Raw genomic sequence first — 26060 nt, 5'->3', positions numbered from 1 at the left:
ATACCATCACATGTTGTGACCAACTTCACTTCAGGACTGAAAACTCTTGAGCTCCGTTCAGAATTTTGCACCAACGTCAGGTGGCAGGGCTTGTTCACACCAAAGGTTAACATGACTCAGTAAATCAAAAACAAACTACACCAACTCAACTGAAACAGCCAAGGCTGGAAAATTTTAATCAAATTCCAGAATATTAGTCTGGTTTTGCAAATTGCTCAGGACTTGACTACAGCTGTTTCACAAGCCATACTTTGGACCACACATTCTCCGTCAATTTTCTCAATGTTTCAGGAAGGAAATGAAGTGTATTTGGCACAGAGAGCACTGTTAGTACAAGAGGCATACAGCCAGCATTAGGCTATTCCCTGATCTGTTCCACTGCTTCTCATCATCCCACTTATTTATGCTCTTCAGATCTGCTTCTCTTCCTGCATTGCCCCATAAGGTATGCGATCCCGAGAGTAAAAGATACATTATGGCCTCTTACCACCAAAAAGCCGTAATTTTGCCACGATGATCTAGGAATCTTGCCTAAACGGTGCTAGAAGTGCTCAAAATGGTATTTTCAGAGTTTAAAACAAACAAAAAAGTTAAAGTATGAAGTTTATTCTAATTGGGTTCATAAATTATTTTTTGTGCATAAACTCAAGGGATAGGAGGAAGGACAGTTACCGACTGCACAGCAGTAAAAAGGCTGGAAAAAAACCTTTTTTTTTTATGGAAAATACTAAGCAATATTTATAGTCATTTAGCATCTCTCATTTCTGCAGGAGGAAGCTTCCGCCTAAAAAGCCCAGTTGAATTCCAGCACTGTTGTCTGAGCACCTCGCCAGTACTGCCAGTAAAAAGTTAAGTTCATCCCACTGGAGGAGAAGCAAAGCATTTCCCAGACAACAGCAGCAACAAAGAACTTTGGGCTACAAGTACCTTGAGAATTGCAAAACTTTTATTTTTGTAATACAAACTTCAAATATGAGGCTTACAGTAAGTCTCATATAAAGAAGTTTCTGGGTTTTATATAACTTGTGCCACCTTTCATCCAGATTACACAAGTTTTAAATAAGCTAAAAAAAGGTATTTATTCAACTGTCATTATTAATATTAGCAACTTTAACAGTCTTGATTTCGTACATGTGAAAACAATTATTGCACTACTGCTACAATATGTTTCTTCTTCTCTGACACCAATGGCACAGATCCCGGTTTGCTGTGCTTGCGACGATTCAATTCTCTAGAAACAGAAAGCAGAAAAATACAGTTCAGTAGTCATCACAAAGAGTTAACAAATACCAGCTTCCTCCTTAAGAAACCACTTGAAATAAAAAAAATAATAATAATTTAAGAATTGCTTAGCTTTTATTAGCCAAAACCAATGCATTTCCTCCTTTGAGAAGGAGGATTGTCCCTTCAAAAAGTATCTTTAAAATTGGCTAACTCAGAATAGCTTCCAACTGACTCTTTTCTTGGGAGCACAGCTTTCTTCATTTTCACGTTAGCAGAATTTGCTGCTCAGATTTGTAGGTAGCTGAGAAAGTTGACTAAAACCCACCACTTTCTGTTTTTATTATTAATTTCATGGCTACAGCAAAGTATGCCACCTTCTGCTCCAATATTCCAACATGACAGCGATCCAGGTGACTGAAAACGCTCGTCCTGGAGTTTGCATTAAAAAAAACCAATAACCCACACCTCAAACAGGCCATTCTGTTTCTGTTGCAGTGTTGCATCATGTCACACGTAACGGAGCACTGTGGCTCTTTCCAACATGATACTCAATCCTGTTTCTTCAGTATGTTTTTGGGAAGCAGCCAGTGTCCTTGTTGATACTGGCACCTGTCTCCCTTTTTTTTTTTTTTTTTTATAACCAAAGGTTAATCCATCCAGCAGTTTGTGATCACTTTTCAGATGTTAGAAGTAGCTCATACTCGTTCCTCCCACACCCTGTAGCTCTAACATTCCCATACGTTGCTACCACAGCACTGCAGTGATGCATTTTATTAATGCAAAGACAAGAAGATAGAAGAGGAAGACATACTTTCGCCGACGAGCTTCTCTCATGATACGTTGTTCCTTGATCTGGCAGAATATACTTTTAGGCAAGTGACGGTGCCGAGCTATGCGTTTGATCTGCGGGTGATGCTGGAACTTCTCCTTCAGCTTCTGATTGTAGTTCATAGCTGCCTTCTCTCGTGGTGCCAGCTACAAGGAAAATAACACAGACAAGCGCGTTATAAAAGTACAGGGAATTAACTGTCAGGATTTTCTCTACAAACGCTGAACTTTGGCAGACAGTAAAACCTCTTTGATCAATGCACTTGCTCTCCTAACCAATGCTGATGATCAACTTCCGCTGTTAAAGATTTGCGGGCATTTTAGTCACTAGTCAGTATAAGTACAAAAGCTATAAATGAATTGTCTTCATTAACTGCTTTACAGACAGCTCTTTACGTGGCCTAAATCTTATCCAGCACCTTGATCTATTAGGAAGCACGTTGCACATACGAGATTTCAAGTATTAGCTTGCCTATATGGCACACAGGGAGTTCCAGCTTTCATCATGCAGCTAAAAATATCATAGTATCACAAACACGTGAAATAAAGGTGAAATAGTACTATCACGGAAGGACATAAATTTCATCCACATTTACAATTATATCCGAGACACCGTTAACAACGCTGAAACTGAGAGACGTCTCTTCCTTACAGCTAACTTAGAAAGTAGTTTTTCAACTAGGCATGTTTCTTTTGGTCCTAGTCCTTGTTTATCACGAGGAAAATTTGTGTGCGCTGTGTTTCTGTTTAAAGCATGCACTGCTTCATGAGGAACAGCAGTATTTATGTCTTCGGATTTGTGTGGTCTCCGGGAATTTCAGCCGCATTTTAATCTAGCGTGCTTTCAGAATGTAACTAAAGCAGCAAGTGAATCTTTATGGAGGAGGAAAAAAAAAAAGTCCTCTATACCCCAAACCACTTAGGGTTTTTTTTTATAGCAACGTATCTACATCCTATCATCCCCTTCCTACCCTCCCTCCAAAAAGACTGCAATAATATAGTGTATTTTACCTTCCTCCATTTATTTAATCCACTATTAACTGTTCACAAAGCCTTCAAGACAAAACAGTTCAGACAACTTCTATTAATCCATCTTTGCAACTGGCTCGGTTTCACTAATTTCTTACTTTCTAAACAGAAAACAGAACCCGTGTTTCAGACAGACACGCACACACTTTATTACAGAAAAGAAATCTGGAAATTTCACCTACTTTACAAAGTACACTTTTTTTTTTGCCTTTGAAATCAGCAGTTGGCTATTTCTTCTCCACTCTGGAGGTTACCTTTAGAAGTGATTTCTGTTATAATATTTCATAAATTCTGAAAATGTTTATCATACTCAAACAATTTTGGTCAAAAAACTGACCAAAAATGGTCTGAAAGCAGGTAAACATAAACCATATGAAAGAGGTTTCTCCAGGTACAAAATGTGGAGCTGCTCATCACTCACAAAAATCTTATTTCAGGCATCCAATACACACAGTATTCTTACCCTCTGTTTGCCCACACCATTGCGTTCATAAAATTAAACCCGTCTGCTTTACTTATATTTATCATAACGTCTCAAACTGCAAGTGAGTAAATTCTACAATCCTAACCCAATAAAACTATCTCCTTTTTAGTGAAATTTACTCTAGTGAGCCAGCCTGAATAGATGGTTCTTTCTCAATAAATCCCAGGTGTTCCCACCCTGCGGAAAACTGCCAACACAATCCAAATTAAAGAGCTTTTATTTTAATTAAATGCAATGATTTTTCTTTAATTTAAGAAGAGCAAATTGCTGGTGATTTAGCGTAACCTTGATGATTCTACAGACAAGAGGTGAATCTGTAAATTAAAGATACATCCAGGACATCTTATTTAAAAAATTAATATAGATTAAGCGGTGGTTATGTTTGAGTCTCATTCCCTTTTCACATGCCATGCAGCTTCTAGAAGGGCACATAGCTGGTGCCTTCTCATCCAACCACCGAACACCAATGCCCCATATGCCAGGCTGTGCCTCTGCATGATGGGGGGGGAAAAAGTGTATTAATGACAAGTGTCTATTTACCAAAAATACCAGATAGCCAAGAAAGCGGAAAGGGGAAAATAACCCTAAAATGCAAGTTGTTAGCAAGAGGAAGATGCGTCCTTAAGAACTGCCTATGCCTCTTTCCTCCCTCCAGATGCTAGAGGCGAGTTATTTCGCACACCCTCAGGCAGAAGGAAGGTAAGCATTTTTCCGGAGCCCTGACTGAAGAGCTACAATCACCTTTCAGAAACCGTACTCCTTTTAAAGTGGGCTGCATCTGTAGCACTTTATCCCACTCACTACTAGACTCCTCTAATTCAGCACGGGAATACGAAATGGCTGTTCATCAACCCTCTCCAGGCTGCCCTTCTAGGTTAGGGCAGACAGAGCACAGATGCAACATATTTTTAGAATACAAACATATCCCAGCAATTTTCTACACTGTAGCTTGTGTTTAAAATTTTTCCACTGCTTTGATGAAAACATTCTTCCAAATTTATTGCCATTAAGTTTATTACTTGTTATTTCCTGGAATCAAAAACTTACAGATTCTTTCTGTCTAAATGGACAACAAAAAAAGAAAGGTGATGTAGAGGCGGAGAGCACAGAATCGTAGCTACAGGGACGAAGCTACGTGTGCACCGAATCACAATCGGCAGATCACTCTGAGAAGAACGCCGTGTCACTCAGTACCTGGTGCTGCTTGTTATCAGCCTCATCTCGCACAATGGGACTGTGCACTAGGAGGAGACTGAAAGGATCTACAATTACTTCAACAGTTTTGATGCACTTTGCTAGATCAACACCGAGACTTGTAATTGCACTTTCTCCTATCTTTTTCGGTTCTTACTCAAAAGCCATTTCTGCACCTTGTAGGAAAGCAGAAAACTGATGTTCCAACTCTGTTACACTCACTTCTCACACCAGCTTTACACTTACTGAGAGACAAATCATTCACAAGCATAAAATTTTCTTCTTCAGTTGTCCGGCGCTCTGCCTGATCCTTAGCTACTTTGGAAAGGTAACAGAGCCAAATTTTGCTGCTGTTAGTCACAGAAGTAATGTTACTGACATTCACACGTATTACAAAAAAAAAATTGCAGGTGCAGGATTTTTCTGACGTGTCAGTGTACTGAAGAACACTGCACCTTCAGGTTTTACTGATGGTTCATTGCTTTCACTATGATTAAAAAAAAAAAAATCTCTCCCTTTCTTTGTACTAATTATATGAATTCTATATTATTAACTGAAATTTACTCTATTACTGCTTTTCCAGCCTTTTCCCTCAGACAAGGCTCTTCTCCCTCTTTTTCTCCAATCCAAAGGCACGCCCCTTTTCAGAAATCCCCAAGACCACAAGTACAAAAGCTTCACATATATTTAACATGCCAAGTTCAGGTACACGTCAAGTCCATAAAGTACAGTATTTAAAAAGTCTGGAGTATCTTAAAACTCTTTTGTAATTGGGTCTTTCATTTCAGGACACGCAGAGCTAGATGTTTACTGCCTTAAAAATAAAACCTGTGAAGTCCTATTTACCTTCAGACCGTTACTGGGAAAAAATACATCAGTTTTTATTAAAAAAAACCTAAACATTGCAAATTATTTTAAAACAACTCCTGCAGTAGATCCAACAGAAAGATTTGGGTTTTGTTACCCCTACATAAAACCCATGCAGACTTAACTGCCAGTGAGTGGAGACACAGCTTGCCTCTGGCTCCTCCAGACGTTGATTCTTCCTTTAATGTTTCACCGATTTTAAATAATGACTGCAGTGCCAAATACATTAAAAACCAAAAGAAACATGCATGTCAGAACTGATGACTGCTGGGGTAGCCACAGTTCAGAAAGTACAACTCTCCAACTGCATAAATGTTCATCAGTCACAACCTAAATACTGTATTCAGTCTAACTTCCTTGGATCCCAGCAATGCTGAAAACAAGACTAAGTGACCGAAAAAGAAAAAAAAAAAATGTTGGATTACCACTTTTCTTTTGCTATCCACCCCCACCCCCAAAATATCCATCTTAAATACAATGTATTACAAGATGTTGGCATTATATCAGAAATACAGTGACCTTTGGATGAGTCATTCAATCAAATCTTCTCGGCTAAGAAAAGTAGCAGACCAAGCGACTAAGCATTTAAGACACATTCTGACACTTCCGACAGAATTACTGAGTGTTCAGCTTTGAATATTCAAAATGTTCAAAAAATAGCCACAGACTATGGGAGAACTGGACTTTTATAAAATGAGCTAGCACATGTCTGTGAAGATAAGAACGCCAGTCCTCAAAAAAAAAAAAAAAAAAGAGCAGGTGCTAAAGAAAAGCAGCGGAATCTGATAAACAGCCATTAACACTTGCAACGTTAAAAACTGCAGGAACTACCAAGTTGGATGGAGCAAGGATTAGCACAGCTGCCTGCATCCACGTGACATTCCCAAGGTATGTCCAAGAATGGGATGAGCTGTGAAGGTTTCACCCGAAGTCCTTGTAGCAATTATTCCCTAAACACATAAAATAAAATTTCATAGTGCTTCCAAGATCTTTTATAGCAACTCTATCAGCTCTGGACAGTTACTAATTTAATATTCATATTCTGCGTCTTGCTAAATTCAAGGCTTCAACAACATCGTGATTGAACATATTTCCACATAAGATACAGGGCTGTGAAACACTCTCTCTTCTTATTATAACGTAATTCTTCACAAGTTCATTAGTGTCACCCATGTGAAACAAGAGCAGTTTTTCTACATAATTCACTGTCCTTTTTAAGTTCTTCCCATATTTCTGAATAGCTTTGCTTTCTTAAAATGCCTCTTGATGTTGCAAGGTGACAAGCTGTGTATTCTAAATGATAGGATGAATTTTCATTTCTGATTAAAAAAAAAACAAACAACAGAACGTAACAAACATGCCACTTGACCTACAGGTTAAAGGTAACTATTGACTTGGTCGTCTTGGGAATTGGTGGCTGAAGGTCAGAAACCCTTACACACAGAATCGCAGAATCATAGGGGTTGGAAGGGACCTCCAGAGATCATCGGGTCCAACCCCCCTGCCAAAGCAGGTTCCTTAGAGCAGGCTGCCCAGGTAGGCGTCCAGATGGGCCTTGAATATCTCCAGAGAAGGAGACTCCACAACCTCCCTGGGCAGCCTGTGCCAGTGCTCTGTCACCCTCACCGTGAAGAAGTTCTTTCGCATGTTGGTGCGGAACTTCCTGTGATCCATTTTGTGGCCATTGCCCCCTGTCCTGTCCCCACAAGCCACTGAAAAGAGGTTGGCCAAATCCCTCTGTCTCCCACACCTCAAGTATTTATAGACACTGATGAGACCCCCTCTCAGTCTTCTTTCCTCCAGGCTGAACAGACCCAGGTCTCTCAGCCTTTCCTCATAGGGAAGATGCTCCAGGCCCCGTATCATCTTTGTGGCCCTCCACTGGACTCCTTCCAGGAGATGCTGTGAAAACTGTATCCCTATGATCCCTTAGAAGCAGAACTGAATCCTCTGCACAGCCTCCAAGAGGCACGTCAAGCAGGAATGGTGTGCTTAAAAACATAAACACAGGGTATTTTGTGTAGGATTCACTGTCAGGTCAAGGAACACAAGACTGTTAATGTGCAGAACATACCCGGTACCAGAAAGTCGTAACTGATAGTGCCTTTTCCAGACCCATCTCTTGCCAGTTGTCACTGATGTAAATACCACAGAAAAGAGCAGAAGGTAATTTACCACTCTACATCTTGAATACTGGAACAATAGCTAAGTAGTCCTTCTGGTACGTAACATTCCTGTGATGTTGTGTTGGTTTTTCCAGTTACTACCCAGAGCAAAGCATCCTTACTCTTTCATAAAAAAGAAGCCATTACCACCTAGTAGTCAACGGAATGTAGTTTAAAATACTATCATTCTACGTGAAAATCATGTTTTTGACATTCTTACCCACTTGTTCTTCACAAAAAGGGTACAGAACAAAGGCGCATGTCAGCAATACCACAGATGATTCTGTTCTGGAACAGCATGTTAGAGAGACAGAATGGTCCTTCTGTACCGAGCACGAAGATAGTTAATAAGGACAGAAAATTTCAGCTAATACTGTTAAACAAGATGAAAAGGGTCTTCCTGTGAGACTACGGATACGCCAACAGGAAAACACGTAACAATACTGCCCAATACTGCACTGTTTGAGTAAATTTAACATAAAATTTAAATCAAAAAGTAAAGCCTGTAATGAACATTGCAGAGTCCTTGGAATTAGCAAGTATGGGGCTGATATTTATGTGTTAAATGTTTTACTGAAGCTCTAGTTGGAAAAATCCGAAGGATCAGTTCAAAACAGGAAAAAAATAACATCCTAAACACAATAGAAGAGTTAACCCATTAAAGAAATTCAACCTAAATACGAGTTTGTAACCACACATATTGTACAGGCTATAGAAAAAATACAGCTGTACAGCAAGGACGGGAAGGATAACGGGGCTCCTGAATACCTACGGTGAGTCATGGCTAAAGATAAGCGTGTTGTTTCAGGAGTGCTGCTCCACATGCAGCCCTTCACAGAGCACAACAGCCCACGAACCTTCCTGCTCCACGCTGCAGCCCCAGTACTCCCGCCAACCCCAGCCCACTCCCCTCTATGCAGAAACTATCACTGATGGAGCTTCACCTCGAGCAGCCCCAGCCACAACTACGGAATAGATCCGTCCCTTTAACAGTACAATGTTCTTCCCTGAATTACGGCTTCCCTTTCCTCCCCCCTCACTCCTTCCCAAGATCAAGCAGGAATTCCTCCAAGAATTGTTCGACAGTTCTGCTTTTTCTGATGGGCTCAGAAAGAGCCATGGAAGCACCTCCAAGGTACCCTAACAACGCGACGCTACGTAAAGGGACTACTCCCAGTGGACAAAGTGTCAAATTCATTCTCCAAAGTTACTCAATGCTTTAATACAGCTGTGCAGATGAATACATGTAAGTGCTAACTGCAATAGAACATTTTGGCCTTATCTATATATAATCATTTGAACAAGTGTTACTGAAAAAGACATGCATTCATTGGACTGATGTCTGCTCCTACTAGGAAGGCTTCAACCGAAGTGACAACACTGAATTAAAAGGACTTCAGACTAGCTTGACCACTTGATATTTGAGAGTTACATAGTTTAATGACAACATCTGATACGCGTTGGTGCAAGTAACCTATTTTACAACGCATACGCTGATCACAGAACGCACTAAACTTGATCCGCTCAGTTAAAATGTTTTAAAAGTAGTAATCCTAAGCTTCAGTAGAATCACTTGCGTACGGCTAGCTTCTAGAACTAGAAGTTATTGCTTTTTTGTTAGTACAGAGGGATGACTACTCACCCGTAGCACCAAGATAGAAAACTTCCGTTTAGTTAAAAGTGGTGATTATTGTTAAAATTAAACAAGAAAAAGAAAAACCACAACAACCTGTATAGCAATACAAAGGCATGTAATCTTACTAAAAGCCACGGTAAATGCAATGAGCTGTATTATTGCATGTTAGTTTTCAAATTAAATGCAAACGTCAAACTACAATTTTACATTTTCCCTTTAGAAACAAGTGTTTAGAAACAAGTGTTTAGAAGTTGAACAGACTAACCAGTTGTAATAGCAAAAAACAAAAACCACCAAGCATCGCCTTGTGATAACAAAACGTATCTTACCACTCCCAGTTTCTCAGAAGCATTAGCCTTCCACAGACGGATATTCATCTCATCTGAGCCACACAGAATATATTTGCTATCTGAAGTCCATTTTACAGTGATGACATGCTGCATTCGCTTTGTGTGATAGACCTCCCTAAAGTGAAGAAAAACGTTTTTTAATACTTTATTATCACTTTTCCTACCAACATAACCTTTGAAATAGCAGAAAGTTTTCTGTTCAAGGCAGAATCTATTATATATTTTTGCTTCTCTTTCTACCCATCCATTTGGCATATCAGTCATACAGTGCAGCTGAGACCTTTCTCTTTCTTCTACCCAGTTATTTTTCCAAGTAAAATCCAAGTAGTAACAGAAAGGAAATACAGAAACAATGACAATTCAAGAGCCATGAAAAACTAGACTAAGGTTGAGCCTGTCGGGAGTTGCAAGAAAAACAAATGTCATCAATATACCACCTTAAATAAGCTTTAATTGGCTTAACCACCACTTTAACTCACACTCAAGTGATACTCTACAGAAACAACAAAGTGAAAGACCGAGCACAAGAACCTTCTGAAAACATCCCTGCTCACATCAGGTTTTGCTGACATTAACGTTTAATACTGTGTAAGTACATACATGTTTTCAGAAGCATTTCTGTATTTACTTTCATTTTACTAGTTGGCTCAGTAACAGAGTTTTCTCCACACACCTTTGGGGAACTAAGTATTTTACCTTTTCTTACTCTGAATTTTCAGCCTTTGTCTCTCCCGTTGCTGTCACCACCAGTTATTAACTACCATTCTCCGGGAAAGGAAACACGCAAAAGATGGCCATATAACCTGGTTACGTCGTTTAAAAAACTCACACAGACATTTGGTTCCATTTACCAAGAACTTACAGAATCTAAATCAACTCCGTAATAGATCTTATTTCTTATGATCTTATGAATATGAATATTCATATAAATATAATATTCAATATGATCTTATGAATATGAATATGAATATGAAATTTCTTATGAATAGATCTTATTTTCTATATTTCTTACTCAATTTCTAAACTTCAGCTTTCTTTTTAAAATAAAATAAAAAGCAATGGAAGTTAGGAGTTGTTCAAACTGGCGTAAGATCAGAAGTCTGAGTTAACTGGAACACAGTCAGGATCCTTACTTAAAGATACACTCAAGTGTCTCAGCTTTCCAACAGGGATCAGATCTTCTGCTTGGAGACCTCTCTTTATTCCACAGGATTCATTTCAACTATGCAGCTCTGAATAAGTCCAGCTTTTAAAGAATTTTAAGTGTCCCAGAACGCCCTAGCCAGCTTACAAGTGGCTAAGTTCTTCACTTGTAAGGCTCTTCCTCACTACATTTACAGCAACCACAGAGAGAGAGAAAAGGAGAAAAAGGAGAGAAAGAGAAAGGGGAGCAAAAGAGAGCAAAACAGAAAAATGCCTTCCTTATCAACAATCTGCTGTAATGGGGAATAAAGCCCTTTACCCTTCTACTGTCGCATTATGGGGTCTGCCCACTTCCCCTCAATGATGTGCTTTAACTTTGCCTAGCACCACTTTTATGAACATTCCAGAGAAAGGAAAATCCGTGGAAATCAAGAGATGTGAACCATGGTGTTTAATAATACAAGAATTGGGGAAAAAAAAAAGTAAAAAAGAAACAACAAAAAACAACAAAAGAGATGGAATACCTGATTATATTTAAAATACTATTACAAAACAAGAAAAAAAAAGTAGAACTACTTGTAGATTAGCTATGAAAGAAAATAGAAACAGCCCTTCTCAGTCCCTAAACAGGTATAGGAGCATACAGACATGCTGAATAATGCATACATAACTACATTGAACAGTAACAAAAATATATTTCTCCCCCAATCAGTATTCAATATTCCTCAACCCCCCCGCCCCAACCACCTCAAACTTAAACTAGTCGCAATTTTTTTTTTGGGGGGGGGGTGGGGGGGGTGGGGGGGCAGTGGAAGGCAACTAAAAGAAAAAGTGAAGTTAATAAAGAAAAAAAAAAAAGAGTCTGACAGAGAATAATGAAGGTAGTTTTATGAAGAACAAATGATACCAGACAGACCTGATAACTTGCTTTGATTTTAATCAAATTGAAAAACAAAATAATAATAGTAATGGAGACACAGTAGATCCAATCTGAACCTCAGCAAAATATTTAATACACTGCCTTATGAAATCTTACATGAGAAACTAATTCAAACTGAATTGTATTCAAAGCATTGTCACATGACTCAAAACCGGACTAACACAGCATGAACAACAAGTAATAAAGTGCACTGAATAGGATCACAAAAATGTCCCGGACTGATCCTCAGGAACCCACACTAACAGTGCTTTTCATGGGATGTCTTTACTAATCATCCGTATAGGATGAAGCTAGTCCCAGAAAACCAAGCTCTACAATATTCTAAGGCCTGCAAACTTCGGTGGTGACACATACAGTACAAAGTGACCTAAAAACACTAAAGATACACAGACAGGGGAAGAATATAGGATTTATCTTGGTAAAACACAAGCGAGTATACATAAGGACAGTAATTCAAAACTGATACTGCATCTTGTTGGAAAGCAATCATGTCAAGGAAAGCATGCTGCCATAACAGAAGTGTGAATTTGCAGATTATTAACAGGGGAAAAGCTAAAACCCAGATGTATACAAGAGGTGGTATCACACCATAAAAAAGGAAACAAACAACCCATAAACAATCAATGCTTCTTTAGGAACACAGCCTCCATTCTGGATACCTTTGCATTAAAAAGACAAATAAAACATCGTATCTAGAAGACCCCACCTTAATTTTAATTCAAAATTGCATCAGCACTGCTACTTGTTAAACACAAGTTCTACGCTACCACATTCTTCAGAATTACCAGTTGATTACCTGACCTGTCAATCTCGAGGTACATACAGAATAAGACTTCGATATTCACAGAAAGTGAATGCCTCAACGAAGATGGGAACGATTAAGAATTTTGAGGCCTAGGGAGGGAGTTCACTGGGATGCATGAGAGCAAGAGAGAGAGGTGTAAAATCACTCACCTGCTGTGGCCTTTGTCCACAGGAAAAATGCGGACAGACTTATCAAAGCTGGCAGAGACAAATTCTTTCCCCGTGGGTGAATAATCCACATCAAGAACAGCAGACACGTGATCCATATGCACCATGACAGGCGATGAAAGGAAGCGCATATCAAAAGTATATAAGCTTTAAAATGAACATATGAACAGCTTAATATCTGAACCACTTGTAAGTGAATAGCACATTTTTGCTACTTTAATCATACACAAATCATACTTGAAGATAGATCACACTGCAGAGGGAATTCTTTAAAACTGCAAGTAACACATGAAAGGTAAAAGGTGTTGAAGTGAAATAATATCAGGAAATAATTATCAGGTGACAACTAAATACTTCACACGAAAGGTAAGAATGATGTAGTGCTTAGAGGTTGAAAAAAGTTTACTAAACAGAGGATTTAGTTATTGAACAGGACCCAGGTTTCTTGTTCACTCCCAAAGAACAGGTAGGTCTCCAACACTCCCTTCAGCATCTGTTTTTAGGTCATTGACTGACCTGTTTCTCCAACAACCACACTCTGTCTTCAGATGTAAGTATATAACCTGAACAAGCATCTCCGAATCACTTATTCTCATTATGGCAACACTCTCAGCTCTGCAAGGTTTCTATGTCTTCCCATAATGGGATCTCCAAGTAATTCAAAGTCTACTGTGAAGTTCCCATTTGTTTATCACCCTTTCCTACAGCTTGGTGGTCTTTATACCAGTCAACCAGTGACTCTGTAGAGTCCAAGTAATGCTTGTCCTTCAACACACAGAGATACTTCTTAAGCAGAGCAGAACTGCACTGTCTGTAGAAAAGCCTTACATTAAATATTAACACAGCTGCTGGACCTCAGCTGGTTAGCTTTTAAGCACTTCAGAGCTGAGGCAGAACAGGTGATGCCTACCCATACTCCTTAGAATCAACAACCTACTAACACATACCAAGGCACAATAACTGCGCAGATCATTAATTTGCTCCGTGTCAATAAACCAAGATGATTTAAAGACAAAGCATTTAACGAACCCAGATTTAAGTATGCTATTTAGTAGAACTACTGTATTAAAAGCTTGTAATTTATCAGCAGGCTCCTCACCCTCCTTGCTGCAGATGAATGCATAGCTGGAATTAATTCAATGTCTTACTCAATTGCTTATTGGCAACTATTCCTTTTCCTTCTGAATTCCCCAAGAAAAAGCATCACATTCGAAACTGCTACTCTATGTAATTAGCTAACACTTCAGGCATATTGTTGATTTGTACATTTGCCATTGCACTCATTAATTGTTTTAGTTTGCAAGAAGGGAATTGCCCCTTACAGTAACAGCTAGCAATTTCAGTTTAGTGTGGGGAAAAAATGGCATAAACAGACTAGGTAGCCTTACTATGCCATAACCAAAAATGTGAAAAGCAGTACATTATATACAACACCCATTTTCAAGGTCTGGGCCAGATTCTATTTCCTTGGAAAAACAGCCTTAAGATAAGCGATAAAATCCCTGTGTTCCAGAAGAAAGCAGTGATCTATTGTTAGATCACTGACTTCCTGGAAACAAGGATATGGAGCACATTTTGCAGTGGCCTAGTTTTGAAGAGACAGCTTTTTCAATATCAGATTAGCTATTCACATGAATACTGTTGCCCAAAAGTAAAATACTGCTGTGAGATGCTGAAAGGATAAGTACTGCAGTCTTTGGAATTGTTTCACAAAAGATTAATTTTAAGAAATGTTCTCATCAAAATAGCTGATCAGTACAATATATCAAGCTTCTCATGAGCTGGTAAGAAAATAAATACTTATATTGCCTCGGACTGGCAATATTATTTAGTTTCCAGGTCGTATTGTAAACTATGCTTGCATAGACTTAACTGCATTTTTTGTAAATTAGAGTGCTTCCACACCCCACCCACTCCGGTACTGGAAGAGGCAGTCTACCACTGTTTTTATTTTTATATATATTTTTTTAAGTCATTTTAACATGACGATAAATCACTAAGATACAGAAAATAAAACATAACATGATCAGGATTATCAAAAAGCAGGATCACACTTACTTGTAATCTTCATTTGCTGCAGTAAAAATGAAAGCTTCCATGGGGTTCCAACACAGTGTATTTGTCCTCATGTTCAAGATAACCTGGAAGATACTTACACATTGCTACCTTGTTGCAGGCAATAAAATACTGGCTATATTTCAAAGCTTCTTATACCATGGAGACAAACAAACACTTTCTAGATACAGAATTATGGTAGAGCAATAGTGACATAAATGTTTACTTATCAGTGTTACAATTGGAACTGAGACACCCTAGCTCTCATCACATGCCCATTGCTTCATGCTACACTGTGATTAAATTTTCTTCTATAAATCATCTTGGAAGCAAGTCCTTCTTATTGTTCATTTAAACTGGGATCATCATAAGAATTTCACTCCATTTTATTCACTGAAAACTTCAGTTAAGTGCTGTACAAACAAACATGCCCAATTAAATGGTTATTTCAAAGGATACGGTCATTAAGCAATGCTATGATCTGGAATCTGCAAAGTGATTATAACACTCTGTTGTTCTCCCAGTTATTGCTATCCCTTCCTTATTTTATCTCTAAAATTGCAGTTCCTGAATTCTCCAGACCAGGTGCCATTTCTCACTGAAGTGTCACGCAATGTGTGCAGCAGTTACTATGTTGGAATTTACTCCCCACTGTCACTGTATTAGCTGTGAGTTACTTGCTACAGACTCCTAAGACTTACTTGCTGCTATTTAAGCAGACGACTGCAAAGAGGTTGCCTTGGCTTGAAGCAGGAGTAATGCAGCTGATGACTGATAACAACACCCTTCTACTAGAGAAGGGTGCATTTGGAAAGAGCTCTCAAGCAGCTGGATGCTGGATGCCTCCACCTTGAAGGAGGCAATGATTGCTGGGCCACTGTGGGGCAGGAGGAGGTGATCTGACGCCTGGTATGACACAACAGCTTTGGCTTCTGCTGAGTCTTGAAGGAGCTTTCAAAATTTAAAAAGAACTCCCGTATGGTATTCCTGACACAAAGTAGATGTATAATTTCAACTTATTAACAACCTGCACGTTTTCCATAACAATGCAGGCCAGCCATAATCCTACTTGAAAATTCTGAAATTTGTCTATTTTATGCTATGGTACTCCAAACTCATTTCTGTTCTCACTTCGCTATACCAAACACCATAAATATGTAGGCATATAACAAAATATAATTGTATGATTGTGTTCATTATTTTAAAAAAATAGAATTTCAAAGCAAGTTAGTAGTGATGACCCCTACTGAATCCCCACAAAAAGATTTGGATCGTGACTTTATAAGCGTGTGCATAGTCTCACGACTCTCATTCTCCATAAATCCTCATTTCCTACATGACATTATCCTACTCAACATGAAATGAAGTCTCCACTGCAAAATACCGCTCATTTTCAGAAATTACATGCACCCAGAACAGAATGTAATCATCAGATGTGTGAACTGCTTTCTATTTTAAAAAGTGACTTTACTGCAAGGATAGGCCACTGAAGGGCCCTGTGTTTACAGTAGTGTGACAACTACAGTTTACTCAGATTCCAGAATTGTTTTTCTAATTATAAACCTTGTGTGTGTATATATATATATATATATATATATATATATATATATCTGGGAAGCTAATGATCAAGAAGAGTTCTTTAATCTTCTCGGTTCAAGCTTTCTAGACATTGCAAAATGAGCACAACACTAACTGAAACACATTATATGTAAAATAAACATTTTAAATCATAACACAAAGTAGACCTAATATTGCTGGAAAATCCAGCTTCTTCTCAAAAGGGGTCAGGTTTGGTCAAAGTTCGTGCTCCACATACTGCTTCGTAATTCCTCCACCCAAACTTAAAGCATTGAGTTTATTGCAGCAGTGGCATTTGGAATGAAAACAGTGCCTGTACAGTTCTAGCGTTACATTCAGTAACAGATATGTAAGGCAACCTGGGCTGGAAGTAATTTAAGTCACTGTGAAGATGGTAGGAGCATTTCAGAACTATCTAAACTTGTAGCAGGAACCATCTTCTGAAACTCTTCTTAATCAACTGTAGATATGGTTAGTCATTTCTTAGGAAAAAGCCCCTATTAAGACATGACAAATATGTGAAGTTCCCAAGACTTGGCTACCTTGTTTTATTTAACTGTAAGCACTTGCTAAGAAAGAGCCTGGAGATTTTGAGATTACTTCAACACAAAACCAGACCACCCAAGTAATTAATCTGTCCTTTACTATCTACAAGGCTTTTGATTGAGGTGAACATCTCAGATTGTTACTATTTCTGGCAATGGATAACACAGTTTCCATAAGCTCTTCAAAGGTGAAAGTCTATCTTTAAAACCTCCCAAGTTCTTTCCTTCTGTGATCCTACAGGTTACACGAGCATGTCTTTCAGTTTCCAAGCACTCTACCATCTAATAAATGTCTTCCTCTTGTTATACAAGAGGAGTGCTCCCCTTCATCCTACCATTTTTTTTTAGATAATTAATGATTTCGTATTTATGGAGCATCTCACCATCTTATTTGTTCTTCTTTGAAACATAAGCCTGTTGAATAAGACTTCATGGGCAGAAAAACTGGGCAAGAGAGCTACTGCTTCATGATGTGGAAAGTTGTACTCCTATTTCCATTAAGAAATGGACTCAACCCCTGTTGAGTTCCAAATTCACGGTAGTGTGCGACCCGTTTTGCTGACCTATTACGCAGAAAACAGCAGTGCCAGGAACTGTACGTAGGCAAGGTGCCTCTGTAAGGGACATCATCCTCTTGGGAGTTACAGAGCTCTTTGCTCTCAAAGCAGAAACAGGCATAAACCTTTCTCTCCACAGGGGAATCATTCCCACCCCAGCAGGAACCCGACAGAAGCTACTGCATCCACAGATGCAAGCAAGCACTCATCAGTTTTACTCTTATGGCAGGAAACGTGCCTAAGTACGGTGCTTACTAGGTACACATGAGATACACATACATACATACACCTATTATTTACATTATGGGTATATATGTATATGTATATATACTTTTATATATATAGCATATAAGTAACACATCAAACTGTTAGACTCCAACTTAGTTCACAAATGCTCAAACTAAATCCCCTTAACTTGTAAGTGCAGATCTATAGCACTGGCCGTGTTTATTTTGACACTCAGGTCTCCAGCTGGCATTACTGACTTTTTTTTTTTTAAAAAAAAAATACTGACTTTTTTTAAAAAACTGACTTTTTTTTTAAAAAAAAAAAACATTTTAAGCACTCTCTCTGTGGCCCAAACGAAACTTCACTAAAAATTATTGGGGCACAGGAAGAGAAAGAAAGAAACACTGTTATGCCAACAACATTCCTATTTTATAACCATGTGAAAGACCATTATAATGTTCTAGTGTATATTAGAGCACCTTCATTACAGACAGTATGTAACATCCAGAAGGATGCTGAGAGTATAGTCACGAGCCATAATATTGTATTTTAAGAAGAAAAATTGTAAAGATAGCTATGGGGTTCAAAAATACAGCAGTTGATCCAGGTTAATATTTCCATATAAATTACTGGTTTCTTGTTTTGAATCGACACATGCATTTTGTTAAAGATTAACAAGGATCTTCATGTCACTGGTAAAATTCCATACGTATAAATACAATTTTGATTTCACTGCAAAGGAGTTCTGAAATGTTTACACTAGGTGCATAGGGAAGGATTTATCTCCACGTGAAAGAAAAACACCCTTTTAAATGCAGAGCAAGGCTCTCCACTGGTAGAAAGGAAATGCCTTAGAAATTACCTTGTTTCCTTCAAGCAAGGAGAAAAAAATAAAAATCACACACACACAGACACAATGCAATACAAGAACATAAAGTTCTTATTGTGAAATTGCTGTCAGATCAGGCACTTTATCAAGAATTATAACAGAGTGAACATGACAGCCCGCCTGAATGCAGAAAAAGGCCCTTCTAACTCTGGTTTAGAATTCAAAATTAATTCAAACAGAGTTAAAAGACTCAAAATTAAAGATGATGAAAACTCGGTGGTTCAGAGCTTCCCCTTCTGTATCTTCATCAACACTTAGACTATTTACATATTAATTATTACTATCGTAACCTTCTGTTAAAAATTAAAGCCATAAATTACCTTCTTTAATGGAGTTGATTGTCTCATATCATACAGCACAATATTTCTGTCAGAAGCACAGCTTCCCAAAAGGTATGTCTAAATAAATAAATACATAAATAATCAGTGTACGTTATAAAGATTTTTAGAGCATAGTCAACAGCTTACATTAGATATCTAAACTATTTCACTATGCTGGTAGTCAAATAGCAGTTCCTTTTCCAATTAAGAAAATACATTAATTGTTCTTTGTGTGCAGCTAATTTATCAGCAAAAACACTTCAAATAACTTTCCCAGTAAAATTCAGAATCCACCCAGTCCTCTCTACAACTAACAAGCACTTTCTCTGCACTTCATCTACCAACACAGCCCACCCAAGAGCTATACAGGAACTGCTGGAGAAGAGCAGATCAGGTGTGGTTGTTCTGCCATGAAGAGGGGGAGAAGCTGCTGCCACAAGCAATAAGGACTGCCACAGATGAGAGCTCCACAGCCACACAACTGCTACATCATATAACATGATATAATTGAGGTACAGGATATGTATTGCTGTGGGCAGAACAGAGACTGCCCTAATTTTCTTTCTCCTCTCCCCCATTAACAGAAACAAAAGATAAAGGGATGCAAATATATGGTACTATCTTTTAGGGCAACATTGCCATAAAATATACGTACACAACCCCCTTCGTATTATGTGAAAACACGTAACAAAATTTACATTTGGAAAAAGCAGTTAAAGACAATGTTAACGGAGTTTAGATCTTATACTGATCAAGAAAAAACATTGATTTCCAATACGTAACAAAAAATTACCTCAATAGGATTAAATTTTACACTGCTTATGCTATCAAAACCCCATGTCAATGAACACATGGGACTGGTCCTTTGCTCATCCCAGATGTCCACTTGCTGGCCACAGGTGGCAAAAACAGCTTCTTTCCAGTGGTGGTCAATTCCTGTATACACTGTCTTTAAAGGAAAAAAAAGAAAAAAACGAAAACTTACAAAACCAAATGTGTAAGTAAATGCCTAAGCTTATTAGATGTACATTTACACAACAGGGTGGCTTTCTGCATTTTTTCTGTGTGCTCATTTAATATGCATGCATGCATTTCTTGTTAATTTCTAATGGGGTTGGCATTAGAAGCCCATTTACAAAGTATGGCTAACTTTAAAGCAAATGGAAATTTTATGGGTACAGTTAATTTTCAGTTAGGAAGCGTAAAGTAGCTCCTACACATAAAAATAATTAAAGGGTTTCAAGATATCTATTTATAAAAGAAACATTCAGTTTTCTTAAAATAAGCTTGCAATCAGTTCAAGGTGCTGAAGTATATTTCTGACAAAAGTAGATTAAAAAGTCAAGTCAAAATTTTGTACTGAATGGCTGCGAGGTGTGGCATGAAAATAAAGTTATTTAATGAAGACTAAGCATTGACAACAGATAAACAGACAACAGTAAGATCTGACGAGTTCTGAGAAAAGGGATGATTAGTATAGACAGATCTAAGCACTCTCTGATGGCATTTGAGATATTCCTTCCTAGTTACATGTAAAATAAATATAATAAAAATTTGGAGATACTCTTAAAGCGCCATTATAAAATTTGATGCCATCACCTTACAACACAGTGTGATAACAGGTGATATCAACCTATTTCTCTCTCCTCCAAAACCTACATAAGAATTGATTCAAATTTAACTCAAAAGAAGAAAAGTGGGAAATCAGCACTTAGATTTACTACCTTTCCAAGAATTGTATGAATTGGTTCTTCTTCTTCTCCATATGCCGGGCTCTCCATCTTCCATTGCTTCACAGTTTTGTCATCACCGACCTGGAAACAGTGGAGAAAGCATGTATGGTTTTACAAAAATATATTCCCTTTACTTCACCAGTCATCTTTGCAAATACAGGCAGCCTTTCTAAAGGCTACTATATATACAAAAGTAAAGTGCTCTCTTTATGCCTCCAAGTGGCAGATTAGTTCTCCTTGTTGGATTATTTCACTAGAAACTGACAAAGTACAGGTACATGGTCTGGCTGGGATGGAGTTAACATTCTTCACAGCAACCCATAGGGTGCTGTGCTTTGGATCTGTGCCAAGAACAGTGCTGACAGCACCAACATTTTGGCTATTGTCTGCACAGTGTCTGTGCTCCCTCTGATTGCCCACTCTGTCGGTTGTCATGTCTGACACCCCCAACCACAACTACGCTAGGGGTGGGCAAGAGACTGGGAGGAGATGCAGGCAGCTGACCTGAATTGGCCAGAGGTGTATTGCATACCACAAAACATTGCGTTCAGCAATAAAAACTGGGGTAGAGGAAGACGAAAAGAGGAGATAGGTGTTGGCTTCCAAGGTAACTGCTGCTCAGGGACTGTCTGCTTGTGGAAATAGGTAAGTGATTTCCTTTTTGTTGCTTGTTTGATTGGTTTTGCTTTCCCCCCCCCCCCCCCTCTTTCTTTCACCTATTCAACTGTTTTTATCTTAACTCATGAGTTTTTTCACTTCTGTTCTTCTTATTTTCTTCCCAATCCTACCGCTGTGGAGTGGGAAAAAACAGGCAAGAGGCTGTATGGGTGCTTGGCTAGGATGAAGGCGCAACAGTATACCCTGCTGATTTATTTCCAGAGCCAAGGACACTCATATCTGCACGCTTTGCTCCAGCATCTTTATATCTGGCTATATTTAAACAAATTTTGCTTGAATGGGATCTTCACATGTAGATTTTTTATGCTAAGTTTGATTTAAACAAAGGTTTGTCTAAACATTGGCAAAAAAAAGTCTCTCATCTAGTTGTCACTTTGGATATTCTCCAGAGATACTACCAGGGTTGAAAGGAAAAAAAAGGTAAGCTGTAAAGTGACTGCTTATTTTAGGTTACATTTTGTGATTCTTAATCAGATGGCACCTTAAACACCACTTTACCTTCTGGAAGTAATTTAATAAGCATGTAAACTGCTAAAAGTCAGTCCACCTCAGTTGCTCCAATTACCTGTGCCTCATCCCATGCTACCTCTCGTATTATGCCAGCACAAGCTTTTGCGTGGCTGCACAGTGATCTGGATCAAGGAAACAGACTGTAAAAATAAGTTAGCTATGCATGCTTAACTTCCTCTCCCAATAGCACTACTTCTCTTCTTCCCCTCTCTCAATTCTCAGGTAGAGAGATTGTCAAAAAGGGATTCTGATTTGGAGTCATTTGGAATTTTCTGCTGAGACTTTCCCAGCATTGTAACTACTGTCCTCATGACCTGGTATCTACTTCAGAAAAAATAAATATATAGCAATTAAAATAGCTATTGTGGGAGAAGGTGGTTGATTTCCCTTCTGTTGAGCTCAAAAGATGCAAAACCCCAGTACGCTAGTCTTAAAAGCAATTCTTTCTATTTTGTTATCTTAGAATTGTTCTAGTGCAAACAGGAAGACATACTACTTCCAAACAGCTTACATGCAGCTGAATTAGTTGTGGTTGATACAAATGAATAAAGTCTTATTAACATCACCTTATTGAACATAATTACTCAACCAAAGCCATCTTGAATAGATCAGGTTATCTTTCACCACAAGCTATAGAAATAGTCAGAGAAGTAACCATTTCCATGTCTTCCAATGAACTTAACCTACCTAACTGTTCAACAAACGTAATTACCTGCTTCTTTAACGAAAACTAGATTACTCAAATTCTAATTAAATGGCTCCTTTAGCAATAATCTGGTAACTATCTTTTCCATAGTCTTGAACAACATCCATACACCAAAAGTATTTTAATCATAAACAGAATTGTTAGGTTCACAGACATATTGAATAAATTAGTTCAAATTCTAAAATAACTTATTCTCTGCTATGCAGTAATCAAATATAAGTTGCTCACTGGAAAACAAATGGTGAATAGGCACTCTGCATTGTTAGACTGTATTAAGGAGAGATACTGTACTTACAGTAAAGAATGATGTACCACAGAAACGAGCACACATGCCTCGAACAAAGCCTTCATGGGCTTGTAAAGTACGAATACATTGTCGTTTGGTCAAGTTCCAAATTCTAACCTGTTAAAAACGGAAAAGTATTCTGTAGTTATTTAATTAAGTTTTGTAAGTACAAGAGATCACATATGCTGTAACAAAATGGCGTAGCTGGCTTGAACACTGGCCAGATTTTATAACATTAAAACTTATTTATTCCCTTCTTCACAAAATTTTTTTTAAAATGCAGCTCTTTGCTTTTCACCCCATCCTCCCACCCAAGCTGTACACCTACCTTATTCTTCCATTCCCCTATTTTTCAACTAGAATTCTTGCTAAAATTGTATCATTGCTGTTATCTTTTAGCAAAAAACACCCCTTCAAAGAGAAAAGCGCAAGGAAATAACCTTTGTAACCACGAGGATGTTCTCATTCCAGTTGCTGTATTCAATTTTATAATGATGTCCACCTCTTGTACAGGTTTCTGTTTCAAAGTATTTTGGCCCATTCAATAATAATTAAAAAAAAAAGCAATGGAGGAGCTCAATTTTTATAGTTGTACGTATTGTTAGTACCCCATACTTTAGTTGCTCTACCAGTGTATAAGAAATCTGTCCAACATTTCATATAAATTTATTCCTCTCCTCTTTGAAAAGGTTAGTCTCCACAACTAACATGACGTGTATGTTCTACAAAAAGCAAGTAGGAACCAAGAAGACACCTTTAAAATATACAAATGTTATCAAATGAAGAAGGTATGGGTAAGAGGACAGAGAAGACAAGCATATATTTTTTATGCAAATGACTCCAATTAGAGTACCCTTGCTTGCTATCTTTAATATTTATCTAAAATATTACAAACAAATACAGGATTAGCATTTTTTTTCCAATATGCTAAATTATTATTCCACAAAGGTTTTGACTGCATGCCCCTTCCTCCTAGCTCATCTGACTTCACATAATCTTCTGACTCTGCAGCAGTTCACCTTCTTTGGAGGGGGTTTGGAACAGCAAAAAGCAATCATTATGGACTGCAAATATTCACGTTCACTGCTCCATCCTGAGGAATTGTTAAATCCCCTTCTCACAGCTAAAGCTGCTGCCTAAAGCTTTTTGAAACCCTCTGTGTGCTGGGAGGTCACAACCTGCAGTTTGAGAAACACTCTCCCAAACTGGGTAAGTTGCACCTTCTGAGATAAGATCACATTTGAACAGAATATAATATCATAGCTCAACAAAAACACAAAAGAAAGGTAACTAGGGAGCACTTAAAAAGAAAAAGAAGGAAGAAAGGGACCTTTTTTTTTTGTTGTTGTGGTTTAAAACTGCAGCTTACCTCTCCATCACACGCTCCAGACAGTACTGTAGACAAACTCTTTGGATGTTTGGCCATGCAATTAACTCCATCTCTGTGGCCATCAAGTGAGCTTAGAAAAGGTTTTGCAAACACACGTTCTAGCTTTGTTGCATTCAGAGCTCTGGTGTACTCTCGTGGAACCTCAAACGGATGCAATACGGGGTCATAGTTTCTTGGAACTGCAGTAAGAGTAACACAGACATTAGAAACCCATAATGTGAAATGTAGGTCAAGGTGAACTGAATTAGAAAGCTTTTCTCGTTGATTTTCCTGCTGTGGAGAATTTTCTGTGACACTGAGATTTTTACATGTATCAAGCAAGGGTCTCTCTGCATCTGCCTGTAGATATACCTTAAAATAAAATGAGAAAGACAGAGGATATTGGCATGGTGCTCCTGGCTTCTGTCACCACTGTTCTGTTTTATGCAAAAGGGTTGAAAACTCAGTAGAGCAACTGTCAACAGATCATTCATCGAGACTTAATACTTAGTTCAGTCTGCTGATCTCCAAAGTATATTAAGACCTCTAAAATCTCTGATGAAAAGGAGCTGGATATCACTCTGCAACATGACAGAGAATTTGATTCAACAACTTACAAATCATGCTTGGAAAATAAAGATCACAGAAGGGCTGAGGTCAGAAGGGACCTCCGAAGGCCATCTAGTCCGACCCCCTGCCGAGCAGGGTCACCTAGAGCACATTGCGCAGGATGGCCTCCAGCTGGGTTTTGGATATCTCCAGAGAAGGAGACTGCACAGCCTCTCTGGGCAACCTGTCCCAGTGCTCTGTCACCCTCACAGTAAAGAAGTGCCCCCTCATATTGAGCTGGAACCTCCTGTGCTTCAGTTTGTGCCCGTTGCCTCTCGTCCTGTCGCTGGGGGCAACTGCAAAGAGACCAGATCCATCCTCTTGACACCCTCCCCTCAGATATTTATATACACTGATGAGGTCTCCCCTCAGTCTTCTCTTTTCCAGGCCAAATAGGCCCAGCTCTCTCAGCCTGTCCTCATACGATAGGTAAGATGTATTCAGATGTCCCAGTTGGTAACTTGAATAATCTTTTTCCATGTTATAAGTAAATAAATAGCAATAAAGCGTCAGTTACAACACCCCTTCACACAACACAGCCCCCTGCCTCTAAATCAATCTGATAATAATGTACGCAGAGTTTAAAATACAATAGGCCCCCTGTCCTCAGAACCTAGCCTGATATAGCGCAGCCGAGACTTACCCCTGCTCCTCCTGACAAAGGGTGGCGATTTTACAAACCGTGTTACTGCCACTACGGAGAAAAAAACCCAAACCACCACGCCAGAGGGGAGCCCGGCAGGGAGGAGCGCAGCCAGCCCCGCTCACGGGCCGCGGGCGGCCGCCGCCATTTTGTCTGCGGCGCAGCGAGGGGACGGCACCGGGGGCGGCCCGGGGGGCACCGGGCGAGCGGCTGGGGGCAGCGGCGAGCCCCGGGGCTTCACGGTGCTGCCAGGCCGCGCTCAGGAGATCGTTGCCTCCGCCTCAGAGGCCCACGTTGGGGAGGGAGCAGGGCACCGGGTGGGGAGAAGGGGTCCGGGGGAGGGAGGCAAGGGGACCGGGGGGGTGCTGCTCACCGCGCTGCAGGTCCAGCTTCGTCTCCCGGACATAGTCGTCGGGGTTGCGGCTCAGCACCTTGACCCGCATCGCGCCGCGCCGCCCGGCTCCTTCCCTCCTCCTTCCTGCATGTGACCGGATGGGCCGGGCCGGCCGCAGCCTCGCGGGA

General features: G+C 39.2%; 1 protein-coding gene across 1 annotated transcript; it reads right to left on the bottom strand.

The window, feature by feature from the left end:
• Positions 1–928: 928 nt before the first annotated feature.
• Positions 929–26034, bottom strand: DCAF13 (DDB1 and CUL4 associated factor 13). The gene is made up of 11 exons (XM_040546636.1): positions 25912–26034; positions 24287–24486; positions 22927–23034; positions 20729–20818; positions 19798–19953; positions 19005–19082; positions 14891–14973; positions 12815–12979; positions 9757–9892; positions 2036–2199; positions 929–1231 (listed from the first exon to the last, which is right to left on the bottom strand). The coding sequence occupies exons 1-11, from the start codon at positions 25979–25981 to the stop codon at positions 1144–1146; spliced, it is 1338 nt and encodes a 445-aa protein (XP_040402570.1). The 5' UTR covers positions 25982–26034; the 3' UTR covers positions 929–1143.
• Between the last annotated feature and the right edge of the window lie 26 nt (positions 26035–26060).

The sequence above is a fragment of the Cygnus olor genome, chromosome 2 (assembly GCF_009769625.2).
Source record: "Cygnus olor isolate bCygOlo1 chromosome 2, bCygOlo1.pri.v2, whole genome shotgun sequence".
NCBI classification, from domain to species: Eukaryota; Metazoa; Chordata; class Aves; order Anseriformes; family Anatidae; genus Cygnus; species Cygnus olor.
The sequence above is the reverse complement of the archived record's forward strand: the minus strand, read 5'-3'. Positions and strand labels throughout refer to the sequence as shown.

Bases quoted from the DNA above. Each gene is read 5' to 3' on its own strand.
- DCAF13 (XM_040546636.1), bottom strand. From the start codon at position 25,981: ATGCGGGTCAAGGTGCTGAGCCGCAACCCCGACGACTATGTCCGGGAG. The intron at 24,487-25,911 runs GTGAGCAGCACC...CTCTTACTGCAG, and splicing joins GAAGCTGGACCTGCAGCGCG to TTCCAAGAAACTATGACCCC. The intron at 9,893-12,814 runs GTGAGTGATTTT...TCTTCACTTTAG, and splicing joins GTGGACAAAGGCCACAGCAG to GGAGGTCTATCACACAAAGC.